Genomic DNA, 15,230 nt, shown 5'->3' on the forward strand with positions numbered 1-15,230 from the left:
TGATAAATCACAGAAGAAACTGGGGATATGCTCAGTGGCAAAGTGCTTGCCTAGCATGCACCAGTCCCTAAGATCCATCTCTAATACTACAAAATAAAAATAAAAATAAGTCATATTAGATAGGTTGACAAGTTAGTTTCAGATAGCATAGAAACAACTGCTCTATGCCAGAGACCATACCTCGGGTGGAAGCTTGAAAGAGGAAGTAAAAGCTGGAAATGAAATCTTGGGAGAATAAGAGGGAGTTCCAGCAAAAGAAAAGGCCAAGTCCCAGGCCCTGCCCATACCAGAGGTGTATACCTGGGAAGAGCTGTGTGTATTGGATAAGCCCATCTCAACCCACTGCCACTAGGTGGGTTGAATCTATCACTTCATTCAGAAGCAGAGAACTGGTGCAGCCTTGTCTAAGATCCTGTATGTGGGCCTCGATGGCCATCAGTCACTGGGCCTGGGTACAGACTGTAATGCCTGCTCTTTCTGCCATGAGGAATATGGGGCTGGGGTGACACACTGTGTGCATACTATAAACATTAGCTCCCTCCCCTGTTGCACCCACTCCCCACGGGGAGAATCAGCCTGCAACATTGAAAATGTTTCCACTATTATAAAGGAGAAATAACTCAGTTCTTACTGAGTGATACCAAGTGAGTTTCAATCCTCTGGAGTCTCATCTGGGTTGTAGTATAAGAGAGTAAATGTGGGTTGTAGCACAATGTCCAGATAAGCAAGCAGTACTGGGGCATGAGCACTTGGAAAGAGGATGGACAACGCTCCAAAAAATATTTTTTAAGACAAAGTGGAAATTTAAAATGTCATATATAGGCCTATAAATTTAGCCTTGGTATCAATTTATTATGAGATATTAATGTCTAAAGAAAGAAGGTGTCTGGGCTGGGGATGTAGCTCAGCAGTAGAGCACTTGCCTAGCATGCATGAGGCACTGGGTTTGATCTTCAACATCATATAAAAATAAATAAACTAAATAAATGTAGAGGTTGGGGTTGTGACTCAGTGGTAGAGCACTTGCCTACCATATGTGAGGCACTGGGTTCAATTCTCAGCACCACATATAAATAAATGAATAAAAATAAAGGTCTATCAACATCTAAATTTTTTTAAAAAAATAAAGATATTGGGTTCAAAAAAAGAAAGATAGAAGATGTCAGGCTAAGGCTTAGTGATAGATTGTTTTCCCAGCATGCATGAGTTCAATCCCCAGCATGGCAAAACAGAAAGAAAGAGGGTATCATCCAGGATGGGCATGGTCAGCTGGACCAGTCAGAGGGAATGGCAGCCGGCTGGGGCCCCCATAGCAGGGGGTGTCCTGGCCCCCCTACATGTCAGGTCTAGCCCTGATGGGGCATGCATCTGGTAGTCTTTGCACTGAGAGACCTGTCACCAGGATCATGTGACCCCTTCCTTTGCTAAGGCTACTCTCATGAGCAACATTCTGATTGTAACTTGACTTCCTGTGAAGATAGGTCTATGGGGAGGCATCCACACCACTTGAGAGTTTTATACTTCATTATTTATTTTGCATGTGACCTTATTATCTTTTCTGTTTTTATCTTTTCTACTGAGATCTATATGCACAAAGTTGAAAACCTATTATAAGAACTGGGCATGGTGGTGCACACCTGTAATCCCAACTCCTTAGAAGACTGAGGCAGGAGGAACACAGAAGTTCAAGGGCAGATGGGCAATTTAGGGAGACCCTGGCTCAAAATAAAATTTAGAAAGGAGATGGGGACATAATTCAGTGGGAAGAGTACTTGCCTAGCATGCATAGGCCCTGAGTTCAATCCCCAGTCCTGCCAAAATAAATAAATAAGAATAAAGACATTTTCCTTCATAACCACAACACTATTGTTACAGCTAATAGAATCTTTGTCATGTTTTAGAAAACAATTTTTACTATTTGTTTTGAGTGGTGAATGCATTCACATAATCAAAATTTAAAAGGAAGAGAAGTCCATACAGTGAAGGGTGAGTCTTCCTCCCACCCTTGACCACCCAGACCCAATTTTACCCTAGTTTCTTGTGTAGATTTCTAGAAAAGTGTATGCAAAGAGCACAATAGTTTATAAAGAAAATGTAAACACTGCTAGGGCTTAGACCAAATCCTTAGACCTAGGGAAATGCCCATTACTTGTTTTGAATGAATACATGTGTGTGTATATGTCAGAACCTTCTGCATGCTAGGCAAGCTCTTTATCGCTGAGCTACATCCCCAGTTGGTTTTATATATTATTTAGAGACAGTGTCTGGCTAAGTTGCTTAGGGTCTTGCTAAATTAATGAGGCTGGCTTTGAACTCGAGATCCTCCTACCTCAGCCTCTTCAGTGACTGGGATTACAGGTGTGCCTCATGGCACCCAGACCCAAATGGATGAAATTTTAAATAAATGGTTACACACTATGACACTGTTCTGTACTTTGCTTCTTTTTTGGGGAGGTGGGTACTGGGGATTGAACTCAGGGGCACTGGAACACTGAGCCACATCCCCAGCCCTATTTTGTATTATTTTGTATTTTATTTAGATACAGGGTCTCACTGACTTGCTTAGCACCTCACCATTGCTGAGGTTGGCTTTGAACTCAAGATCCTTCTGCCTTAGCTTCCTAAACCACTGGGATTACAGGCAAGCACCACGTCACCCAGCACTTTGCTCCTTTTTTATATTTTACTTTTTCCCCCCTCTTTAATGTGGTACTGGGGATTGACCCCAGGGCTGCTCTACCACTGAGCTACATCCCCACCCTCTTTTTTTATTTTGAAACAGAATCTTGCTAAATTGCCCAGGCAGGCCTCAAACTTGCTATTCTCCTGCCTCAGTCTCCTGAATTACTAGGATTACATGCATGGAACACAGTGCCCAGATTACTATTTTGGGGGTGTTTGCATTTCTGTTTTTCCAAAGGTGGAATGGAATCCAGGGCCTTGTGCATTCTATGCAAGTGCTGCTCTCACCACTGAACTACACCTTCCCCCACCCCTGCCTCATTCTTTGTTAAAAAATTCATGTGTGTGATTGAACCATAATTTGTTAACAAATCTATGGGAACACATTTGTGGTTTTCCAAACTTCTACTATTATTCAGCATGCTGTGTAATGAATATCCTTGAACATACAAAAGCACATCTTCATACTGCTTTTTCTTTTTGCTTTTAATTGTTTACTCTGTGAATAGGAATTTAAAAATTCAAAATACACAAGAACATGAGGGCATGGGAAGTCTTCCTCCCAAACTTGTTCGTACCTTCCACCTACCCAGATCCCTTCTCTAGAAGCAGCCATGTAACCTGTTTATCTCCTTTCAAAATTATTCCATACATATATGAGTGTATTTAATACTGCTTTTCTTTGTGTATCAATTTTATATTATTTCTATTGACTCTATGCTAGGACAGATAAAGTTTTAATTTACTTATACCTCCATACCACTACTCCTTTCTCTCTATTAAAAGTTTTAGTTCTGTTGGTTATCTCTTCTTCTCCCTCCAGTGATTGAACTCAGGCACTCTACCACAGAGTTACATTCCAAGCCTTATTTATTTACTCATTTTGGTACTAGGGATTGATCCTAGGGCTGCTTTACCCGAGAGGTACAATCCAGTTCTTTTTACTTTTTTGAGACAGGGTTTTGCTAAGTTGCCCAGGATAGCCTCAAACTTGTAATTCTCCTGCCTCAGCCTCCCCAGAAGCTGGGCTTGGCATGCACCACCACACCTGGTTTCTACTGGTTACCTTTATCACTTTAAATAACATGTTAAAATCTCAGTTTAGCTGGGCAGTGGTGCATGCCTATAATCCCAGCAGCTCATGAGGTTGAGGCTGGAGGATCATGACTTCAAAGCCAGCCTCAGCAATTTAGCGAGACCCTAAACGACTTAGCAAGATCCTGTCTCTAAATTTAAAAATATGAATAAGGGCTGGGGATGTGGCTCAGTGGTTAAATGCCCCCTGGATACCAAACAACAACAACAACAAGAAACCCTCAGTTTATGGGGCTGGGGATATAGCTCAGTGGTATAGCAAGCACAAGGCCCTGGGTTCAGTCCCCAGCATCACATAAAAAACAAAACCCTTGGGGCTGGGATTGTAGCTCAGTGGGAGGCACTGGGTTCGATCCTCAGCATCACATAAAAATAAATAAACAAAATAAAGGTATTATGTCCATCTACAACTATATATATATATATATATATATATATATAAACAAAACAAAAAAAAAAAAACTTTGACTTCAGAAGTATTGCCTATTCTTTCCTCACCAACCCCTGCACCCACCTCAACCTTTTCAGCTATACTTTAATTTTTACATTGTCAGGGTTGACCACACCTACATTCAGAGTCCACAATGAGTCTTCCATGCTTTAACTCCAGGCAGATTACAAAAATTGAATGTCACAAGCAGTGGTGATGGTATCATGACCAGGGCAGATGCCCAGATGCTGAGCACCAGTGTCTGACTCAGTTGCTTCTGACCCAGGCATACTCAAGTTGGTCACATACACATCAAACCGATTGATAAATTGTTTATGTTACCCTTGATTCTGCATATTTCTTTCAGAAATTCTCATTGGTTGGAGAATCTCATATCTCATATCCCCATCATATGTTCTGTCTTTTTGTATTATATTCCTTGACACTATTTCCCACACTTCTTTTGTATATCATACTTCAATAATATTAAAATATCCCATGGGGCTGGGTACGGTGGCACACGACTGTGATCCCAGCAGCTCAGGAGACTGAGGCAGGAGGATCTTGAGTTCAAAGCCAGCCTCAGCAAAAGTGAGGTGCTAAGCAACCCAGTGAGATCCTGTCTCTAAATAAAATAGAATATAGAGCTGAGGATGTGGCTCAGTGGTTGAGTGCCCCTGTTCAAATCCCAGTCCCCACCCCGCAAAAAAATATCCCATAGGGGTTGGTGGTAGAGCATTTGACTCGCATGTGCATGTGCTGGGTTCCATCCCCAGCATTGTGGGGGAAATTTTTTCCCAGAAATGTTTCTCTTTGTTTGGACTTCCCCCCTCACCATCCTAATCCTTGTTTTGTGGATCTGATTTCTTCTTTCTGATGATATCAATTAGATTAAGTTTGCATTCTTCTCTGTAAACTGAATTATCTCTGATGTTTTCCCCCCTCTGGGATCATGTTTTGTTTGTTTTTGTAATGGCATTGTGACATTCAATCTTTGTAACCAGCCTGGAGATAAAACAGGGAGGACTGATTTGGTACTGGGGATTAAACCCAAAGTGGCCTACTACTCAGCTGAACCCCCAGTCTTTTTTCTGTTTTATTTTGAGACAGGGACTCACTAAGTTGCTCAGGCTGGATTTGAACCTGCAACATTCCTGCCTCCTGAGTTGCTGGGATCATAGGTATGTGCCACCACAGCCAGCATGCTATAATTTTTTATCTTGGTCATTCCCTTGCAAGTTGGAAGACCTCCTCCACTTTTTTAATCCTTCAGACCTTCTCCAGGGGAGGTATAGGACTGCTCTAAATAAAATTAGGAAGAATAAACTAAGGATGTTCAACTAAACTCAGTTTCATTTTAGAAATGAGCAGAACACAGAAAGTACAAGTTCCTCTCAACTTCTTAAGAGTGTGGGGGGCCTGCCCAGCTTGGCATTGCCTAAGATCAGGCAATTCTATCTAAATATAGGGCCACTACTGGTAGGGCCACTTGCCTACAGATGTTACATCTTTCAACCTGTGTCTCTACAGGTTATCAAGGGGACATTTTGGCCAAACTTTTCTTCTCTCAAAATTTTTTTTTGTTCATTCTTGTTTTGAAGTGGAATCTTGCTCTACTGCCCAAGTTGGCCCCAGCATCCTGGGCCCAGGTGATCCTCCTGCCTCAGTCTCCCTGAGTAACTGGGACTACAGGCACATGCTATCATGCTTAGCTTGTTTCTCAATCTGTTTAAAATGTAAGCAATAGAAGATGGCTACCAGTTCTTGGATCCTCTCAAGAATATATCTGCAAACCAGGAAAAACCCACTGAGAACATTTGGGTGGGGTTACAATTTATAGGCATGCACAGTTGTCTGGACTTAAGTGATTTGTAGAGGCTTCATATGAGGTCAGGTGGGATTGACTTTTTAAAAAAAATTTTTAGTTGTAGATGAATACGATACCTTTATTTTATTTATTTATTTATTTTTATATGGTGTTAAGGATTGAACCCAGTGCCTCACACGTGCTAGGTAAGTGCTCTACCACTGAGCCACAACCCCAGCCCATGGGGTTGATTTTTAACCACGTAGCCAGAGCAGAAGGCTTTATGCCAACCATGTGTTACTTTGACCTTGGAAGGGAACTGAGGCTTTGTTCACAGGTGAGTGGCTGCTTCTACAGAGGCAGCACAGTCTGAAGCAGGACAGCTTCAAAGAAATTGGGCTTGGATCACTCTGACCTGGGCAACAAAGAAGGAGAAGTCTCAGGATAAAGACTGCTAGAGCAACAACACAGAACCACAGTCTGTTATTGCTGATGAGGTAGAAGTAGGATTAGGTCATTTTCAGGTGCCAATGAACAGAATATTAGATTAGCTGCTTTAATGTTGTCATTTAGTCATATTGCTACTATGTTGAACAATGTGACCAAACATAATTTGGAATGGAAAAGAGGAATGAAAATGAATTTTCAACATTTGGGCTACAGTTACCTTGAAGTAGATTAAGATTTTGTTCTGACCCATTTCAGAGCCTTCTGGGCCAATCTCTAAGCCAGGCTTGTTGCATATAAAAATTGGGCTTGGGCATTTGGGGACTGTGAATGCTCCAATCTTAAACAAAATAGTATGTTTATTTATTGTTTATTAACCTTTCCCTGGGCAAATGATATCAGTGTAAGCCAGCAAAGTTTCAGTGTAAGACAGCAGATTAGACCACTTCTTTAATACAAAAGCTGGAGAGTGTTCAGAGGTCTGAAATATAGTTATCTGGAATATTGATAATCATAAATAGCTATCATTTATTTAGTACATATATTACACACGGGTTATCATGGAATTTAAATAAAATCTCATAATTTCATGAACCAGAAATATACCATATTAAGTCCTATGTTGGAGATGAGGAAATTGAAACTCAGTGGGATTCAATATTATGCTGAAAATCTTCCATCTAGTAAACACAGGATTAAAAGCTTGTATATTTTCCACTTTCCTCCATTACCTTTTTACTTGCATGTGTTTGGACTCAGAGAGGAAAGAAGGTGTTTAGCCTGTAACCAAGACTTACTACCTTCATGAAGTTGAAGGTTTATTATTTATTCAAAGAGAAGACTTTGAACCTTAACAGGGGCGCGCTGCTATAAAGAATGCAGATGGGACCCTTGCCACACACATACCCTCAGACTCTGTAATAAACACAATTCTTTCAGTTCCCAAGCATGGTAGTCTTTGCAGATTGAAGCAAAGCCTGTGAGCTTGTATCTCAGTGAGATCCTTGCAGCCAGAAGGTCCAACAGGTTTGGTAAAACAACAAGTGAGAGTAGTTCTATAAAGTGTCATGCAGCTAAAATAAAGGATTGAATTATTTTTTTAAAATTGGACTTGGATAAGAGATATTTTCATGACCCCAAACAAGTAAATAATAACTAAGACTGTTTATTCAGGACTGGCATTGATAAGCAATATAGTGGGGCCCTAGCACTATGTACTGGCATTCCCATTCCTGGTTGGCTCTAACAGGGAAGCACTTGAAATGCAGATTCCCAGGCTCTACCAGGGATTATTACTTATTGGGCCTGGGGTGGGGCTCTAGTATTGGCACAGTCCTAGATCTGAGGTTCTGCTAAAAGATGCATTTGGTTCTTAAAATGCACAGCCTTTATCAGTAACAGGAAGAACATTTGGTTCTCTGTCTGCCTACTCTTTTTGTTTTGTTTTATTTTGAGATGAGGTTTTGCTATGTTGCCCAGGCTGACCTTGAATCCCTGAGTTCAAGTGATCCTCCTGCCTCGGCCTCCCAAGTAGCTGGGACAACAGGTGCATGCCACTGCACCCAGCTCTCCTGTCTGCATACTCTTATCAATTAGGGATTCTTGGATATGTATGGATTCGCCACCAAGTGACCTAACATTGAATGCTCTGTAAGTGCTTGTCCAATGGAATGAATTGTTGGCAGTTTACTTCAGAGGTCTCATTTTTTCACATGTAAAGGGAACAACCCCTAATTACTTAGGCAAGGAACAAGAAAACTTTCAAAATGGATTGCCACATCTGTGACTATTTAATCTCAGAAAAGAGTGAAAAGAGTGAAGGTTTCATGAGAGGTGGGGAAGGGCCTATGTCAGCAGTAATGGAGCAATGGAGAAGCATGTATACACAGAAGCCCGGTCACCTGGTCTGGTTGGGTTCTCTGCATAAGCAGAACCAGAAGAGGCCTGAAGGACAGTTCTACTTTTGACAGTAAAGACTCCTATGGCAATAAAAGACAGGAAGAAACCCTAGGCAGTGTGGCATGGAGTTGGAAACATGGGGTCTTAACCCCCACTCTGTCAGGAAAGCACCTGGGCAAGGTGCTTACTTTCACTAAAACTCGGGCTTATCATCCCATTTGAGAGAGTTGGACCTGGATGTTTTCCAAATGTTTTGGATGAAGTATTTTGAAGTTGTATGACCAGCTTCCAGTATACAAAAATTTTAAATCTCTATATAAGGACTGGGGTTGTGGCTCAGTGGTGGACTGCTTGCCTAGCACCTGTGAGGCACTGGGTTTGATGCTTAGCATTGTATAAAAATAAATAAAATAAAGATATTGTGTCCATCTACAACAAAAAATATTTTTAAATGTCTATATAGAGATAACATCAACAAAATTAGAGGATTAGTGAAGGTCAAAAGATTGTAAACTTGTCCATCAAAGGGGGAATGGTTACATAAATGATGGTGTAGCCACCCACTGAAATATCATGCAGCAATGAAAAGAAACAGAAACTCTATAATATGCTGATATGAAACAAATCTTCAGTTTATAGGTAAATAAGATAGGGTGGTTTGGACCAATGTGTATAGTGTAAAAAAAATGAAATATATGTATTTATTTATATAGCTTAGGCACCTTTGGAACAAGAATTTGTAATATCAGTTGCTTTCATGGGGAGAAAGTGGGTGCTACAAAGCAGAAGGTGGAAAGGAGACTTCTTATCAGATATTCTTTTGTACCTTTTGAATTTCAAAACATGTGGCTGTATTACTTTTAGGGATATAGTTGTTTTATCTACTAAATCAACAGTAGAAAAATCAAGTGCTAGACTGGCAGAATTCTGAGGGCTTTTTATTTACATTTTGTTTGTTTGTTTTGGTGGTGCTGAGACTGGAACCCAGGACCTCACACATACTAGACAAGTGTTCTACCCAGAGCTATATCCCTGATTCTTTCTTTTTCCTTTCCTTTCCTTTCCTTTCCTTCTCTTCCCTTTTCCTCTCCTCTCTTCTCCTCTCCTCTCCTCTTCTCTTCTTTTCTTTTTTAATCTTAGGACAGTGTCTTGCTAAGTTGTCCAGACTGGCCTTGAACTTGGGATCCTCCTGCCCAAGCCTCCCAAGTGGTTGGGATTACAGCTGTGCACCATCACACCAGGCTTGAATTACTTTGATAATACCATTTGACCACTCTGCCTGGTTTGCAAGTTACTTGTCTGTACATCTTGTAGGAAATCACCATCGGCGATGTCTAATCCTCTTGACATTTGGGATAGCCCCATCCCCACCCAAGCACAATGGTACTGTTTCTCTCTCTTCTCTCTCTCTCTCTCTCTCTCTCTCTCTCTCTCTCTCTCTGTCTCCCTTCTCCACTCACCCCCTGTCCATTCTCCTGGCAAAGACCAATTTTCCACACAGAATTTATCAATCAGTAACCCAGGAGCCATCTCCAAACACTGTGACAAAGATCAGCAATTCCAAGTGGATCTCTGGAAAGACTTTCTGGATGACAGTGCCCTTTGAGCCTTTACAACACTATAATTGGCTCAGCTTTCTGAGCCAGAGGCAGCCCAATCTAACGGGACATATAGTGGGAGGGAGGCAGGATGGAAAAACACAGGACAAAGAGGGGGATGGAATCAGGTGGGGGAAGTGTTCCTGAAATCAGAGTGAGGGACACCTGTGGAAAAAAAAAAGGAGTTGGGCTCACCTCCCGCAGCTTCTCCTGGGCCTCAGCAAGGGCTGCTTGCTTCTCCTTAAGTTGGGCCAGGGCGGCATTCATTCGGATCCTCTTGGGCTCCACCACCCTATACAGCCGCCCATAGAGCTGTAGGGAGAGAATCAGGCTGTGAGGGTCACCCGCTCACCAACCCTCTCACTCAGAGGGAGGCAGCCGCTCCCCCAGCTTTCTCCAGGCCTGCCTCCACTGCCTCCAGCCACCTCAGCCACTGCTCACCTCCATGGCCCGCACCCACATGCAAAGGGACTTGGCAGCCGAGGAAACACGGCCAATGATATCAGGCTGGAAGTCAGGCTGGGCACAGTAGGCCCCAATCTTCTTCAGTACTTTATCTGAGATATTGTCTTTATCAAAGTGGATCAGTGACTTGATGAAGTTCTGTTCTCCTGTGGATGACAGATGTGGGGGTCACAGCCAGGGGGCCTAGCCTTGTCCTCATTGTCATGCTTCACTGCCACTGATTAGGCTCAGCTAGGCTTCTCCTGGGCTCAGGGCCCTAGGCCAAGATATCTGACCTCCTCCCTAGTTCACCTCTCCAACCTTGCTCCCTTTTCTAGTAACCTATCAGCCCCTGGGGCCACCACAGTCTTCCCAGCCTTATCGCCCATCACTTACCTTTAACACACTCAGGCCTACACACCATTCTTTCTATGTGGTTTGCATTTTCTTCCAGGGCAGAGCAAACCACTGAAATAAAGAATCTGTTTCCCCTTTCCTGATTCTTGTCCCCTTGGGGTTGGGGAGGGGCGCTGAAGACATTTCTTTCCTTAGATTCCGCAATACATTCCTATGTCTTTTATATATATGTATGTATGTGTGTGTGTGTGTGTGTGTGTGTGTATAATTTTTTTAGTTGTTGATGGACCTTTATTTTAGTCATTTACTTACATGTGGTGCTGAGAATCGAACCCAGTGCCTCACCCACACGAGGCAAGCACTCCACCACCAAGCCACAACCCCAGCCCCGATAGCTGTTTCTTTTACTTACAACCAAAGAATCCTAACTGATATTTACACCTTCTTTTTCCTCCTAGGCTTTATGCTCTTGACGGTCAGTATGCCTCATTTATTGCTCTTTGTGAGTGTCTCATGCACAGCAGTGGATAAATGAACACTGGGTGCACAGAAGCCAATTGCCTCATGGCTCCCTAGCTTACCTAGCTGCCGCTTGGCCTCCGCCCATGTGGGCTCATTGCCCCGAAGAATCATGACTGCCTGCATCACTATCTCCACTTGGGCAGGGGGCCGTCCATAAGACTTGATCTCCCCTATATCCTTCTTGTTCAGAGATTCCAGAGCCTGGGAAAAGGGATTCATTCAGGAATCTGGGTCAGAGTCAACTCAGGCAGTAAGATGCAGGGCCTAGCCGAGATACCACTTCTTCCTACTTTCCCAGGGACTGAGACAAAGGCCAGCCCCTATTCCCATTCCCAGTACCCATCCTGGCAACAGCCCCTGGTACCCGCATGGCCTCTTCCAGAGCAGGCAATGCCTCCTCTAGATCTTTCTGGGCATTGTCAGCCAGTGCTTGACACTTGACTTCCTCAATAGCAATCTTCTCACTGTTGGCTGTTACAGCCTAAGGATAAAAAGAGAACAAGAGGGTTTTGTCTTTGCTTTGGGGAAAGGTGGGAGGAACAGTGTAGGAAGGATGAAAGAGAAAGCTAAACAAAGAAAGAGTCTTTCCTAATGCAGCAACTGATGGGGACTTGGAAGCCTCTTCCCAGAGGACTCTGGAGGAGTGGGGCATAAGGGGCAGGGCTGGGACCTTTTGCTGTTCATCTGCTTCCCTCTTCTGTTGCACAATGATGACCAGGTACTCCTCGCACTGCTTCTGGAACTCGGCCACCTTTTTCTTGGCATCCTCCAGCTCCAAGGACATCACTTCCACCTTTTCCCTAGTTTCATCAATCTTAAACAGTCCTGTCTGCAACTTATTGGCTTGGTCTAGCAGCTCCTGCCTTTTTTCTCCCAGCAGCCTGGGGGAGAGAGGATAAGGTGTGTGGAGAGGCTGGACTCCCAGGAAGTTGACATCTACATAATCTTCTTCCCTGTGTGTCTGTTTACTATTCTGTTTCCACTGCCATCCCCACTACCCAGTTTCTTATCATTTCCTGCCGGGATGGTTGTCAACAGCATCCCAACTGATCTGTCTCCTTGTCCTCTGATTTATTCTATACACCACTTTCAAAATCAGTCTGTTAAAGAAAATTTCCATCACACCACTTTTTCTCCTTGAGAATCTCCCACTGTTCCCCACTATGCAGTAGGCAAGTGGGCTGCAGTGAATCAGAAAACATGAACCTGTTCAAGGGGGGTAGTTGTTCCTCACTCCAACCTGGCATTTCCTATGGAAATGAATGGGAGCCCAGGATTGCCACCATTTCTGATGTTTAAACAGAATCTGGATTTTTCTAAGTCTCCAAAGTTTCATATATATATGAAGTACATATATATGGAACATACATATGGTCCACATGGCACACAGCTTCTAAAACCCTTGTAATCTTCAATGTGATGTGTCTTTTGTATGTTAGTGAGATGAACTGAGGGATCTTGGATAGCCTCAGGTTAGGGACTGGCTACCTGGGAATCAATCCTGTGATTAGAGGGTTGGGACTTCCAGACCCACCCCCTGACCTCCCCTGACCTCCAGGTGGAGAGGGGCTGAAGGTTGAGATGATCAGCAGTGGCCCATGAGTTCATCGGTCCCGCCTATGTATTGAAGCCTCCATAAAACCCAAAAGGGAAGGCTCAGAGAGCCTTCAGGTTGGTGAACATCCCTGTACTGGGTGTGGACAGAAGCTCCTCTGCTTGAATTCCTTAGGAACTTCACCCTATGTTCATCTGTATCCTTTAAAATATCCTTTGTATTATGTTTAATTATAATGCACCAATAGAAATATAAGAAAAAATATCCTCTGTAACAAACTGGCAACAGTAAATGTTTCTCTGAGTTCTATGAGCCACTCTAGGAGATCATGGGAAGCCATGATTTAGAGTCAGCTGGGAAGAAGCACAGGTGAAAACAACCTGGGGCTTGGGACTGGCACATGAAGTGGGGAGCAGTCTCGGAGGACTGACCCCTTAACCTGTGGGATCTGACTCTAACTGCAAGTAGACAGTGACAAAATTGAACTGGATAGTAAGACACCCAGTCGGTATCCACTAGAAAACTATGTGGTATGTGGGGGAAACACAATGCACATCCAGTGTTAGCTGTAAAGTACTGTGTTGAGTGTAGGAGGAGGGAACATACTTTGTTTTTGTTTTTGTTTTTTTCTGTCCCATATAGGCAGCAAGCCTAGAAGACATCAAAGGCAGAGATGAAAAGACTAGGTATATCACAGCAATGTTCCAATCACATTGTGATCAGAAAAAGAGAAATATCATTCAGAAAATAAGGGCAGAGAGGATGCGGAGAAGGTTCATAGCCTGGGGAACATGATCAGGGCACTCCAGTGACAGACTCTCCCACCTAAGCTCCACCTCTTTCTCATTAACTTCTGGGGCAGAACTAAAACCCTTTGCATCTGACCATCCCACCTTAGCACCCAGGTCCCCAAGCCTGTCCCCTTGGTCAGTTCCTGAATATTTCCCGTAACACCATTTCATCAGTTTCCCTCCTAAGACACCACATTCCTGGCCCTCCACCCAACGCTCTTCTTCATACTTCTTATATCCAGACACCAGTTCCAGGTAGTTGGTGGGGGTGACATAGTTGTATCTCCGCAGTTCCAAGAGCATCTTCTGAGAGTACCGAGCCACTGACCAGTGCATAGTGACAAAGATCCAGGCCACCTTCCTGTGGATCTGAGGCCAAAGACAGAGAATGAAAGACAAAGAAGATAGAAAGGAAGTGGGAGGCAGGTCCGAGGTGTGATGGGGAGGAGAGGCTCACATTCTCTTGTGTCCCCAGGTCCACTCCCACAAGGTACTTCTCAGCCACCTCTAGCAGGGCCTCTTGGGGCCACTCTGAGAACCAGTTGATGGTTGTACCATTCACCAAGGCTGGGTACTGGCGGATCCAGTTCCTGTGGAAGGGTTTAAAGAGACAATGAAGCCTATTCCCAGTGTAGCCTCCAGCTCCTGTCTTTAAAGCTGAAGAGCATCCCCCTGCTTTCCAGGAACTTTTTAAACACCCCATCCTCTTGCAAATTTAGTCCCCTTAGAGCTAGTCCAGCATAGCATTTAGAAACAGGCTCTGAGCCAGGTAGAGCGACACACACCTATAATCCCAGTGACTCAGGAAGCTGAGACAGGAAAATTGCAAGTTCAAGGCCAACCTCAGAAATTCAGAAAGGCCCTAAGCAACTTAGTAAGATCCTGTCTCAAAATAAAAAATAAAAAAGGGCTGGGGATGTAGCTCAGTGGTAGATTGACCCCGGGTTAAATTCCCACTACCAAAAAAGAAGAAGAAAGAAACCGACTCTGGGGTCAGAAAGTTCTGGATCCACACTTCTAAGGTGTGGATCTTGAACAAATATTTATCTAGCCTTTTTGAACATCGATTTGCTCATTGCTATAAGGGACATAACAATACAAACTAAGGTTGTTGGGGAATTCAATGAAGTAACACATGTAAAATGCTTAGCATAGCTCCTAGCATATGATAACTCTACCATATGCTATAATATTTTAAAATCAACAATGGACTAGGCACAGTGGCACATGCTTACAATCCCTATGACCCAGGAAGCTGAGGCAGGAGGATTTCAAGTTCAAGGCTAGCCTCAGCAACTTAGTAAGACCCTGTCTCAAGGTAAAAAAAAAAAATCTGGGGATGTGGCTCAGTAGGAGAGCACCTCGGGATTCAATCCCCAGTACCAATACATACATACATACATACATACATACATACATACATACTGCTGCAAAAGAAAAGAAAAACAAAAAATGGTAACCCAAATTATCTTTCTATATATGTATTTGTCTTTCTTTTTTTCTTTCTTTCTTCTCTCCCTCTCCCTCTCCCTCTCTCTCCTTCTTTCTACTGGGGATTGGACCCAGGGGTGCTTTACCACTGAGCTACATCCCCAGACCTTTT

The 15,230-nt window shown here is 43.3% G+C and overlaps 1 protein-coding gene across 7 annotated transcripts in view; it reads right to left on the reverse strand.

Moving 5' to 3' along the window:
• The window catches only part of DNAH2 (dynein axonemal heavy chain 2), a 104,236-nt gene that overhangs the window by 16,536 nt on the left and 72,470 nt on the right, over positions 1-15,230 (reverse strand). For all 7 annotated transcript variants that reach the window (XR_013762760.1, XR_013762761.1, XR_013762762.1 and 4 more), the window contains 7 exons: positions 14,085-14,217; positions 13,857-13,996; positions 11,952-12,162; positions 11,646-11,762; positions 11,341-11,482; positions 10,400-10,569; positions 10,154-10,270 (listed from right to left, as the gene is read on the reverse strand). Coding sequence is in view for 2 of the 7 variants with exons in the window: in XM_079133236.1 (XP_078989362.1) it covers positions 10,154-10,270; positions 10,400-10,569; positions 11,341-11,482; positions 11,646-11,762; positions 11,952-12,162; positions 13,857-13,996; positions 14,085-14,217 (1,030 nt within the window). In the remaining 5 variants the exon portion in view is untranslated. The remainder of the gene's footprint in view (positions 1-10,153; positions 10,271-10,399; positions 10,570-11,340; positions 11,483-11,645; positions 11,763-11,951; positions 12,163-13,856; positions 13,997-14,084; positions 14,218-15,230) is intronic.

The sequence above is a fragment of the Sciurus vulgaris genome (assembly GCF_902686455.1).
Source record: "Sciurus vulgaris genome assembly, chromosome: 3".
Taxonomy (NCBI): Eukaryota; Metazoa; Chordata; class Mammalia; order Rodentia; family Sciuridae; genus Sciurus; species Sciurus vulgaris.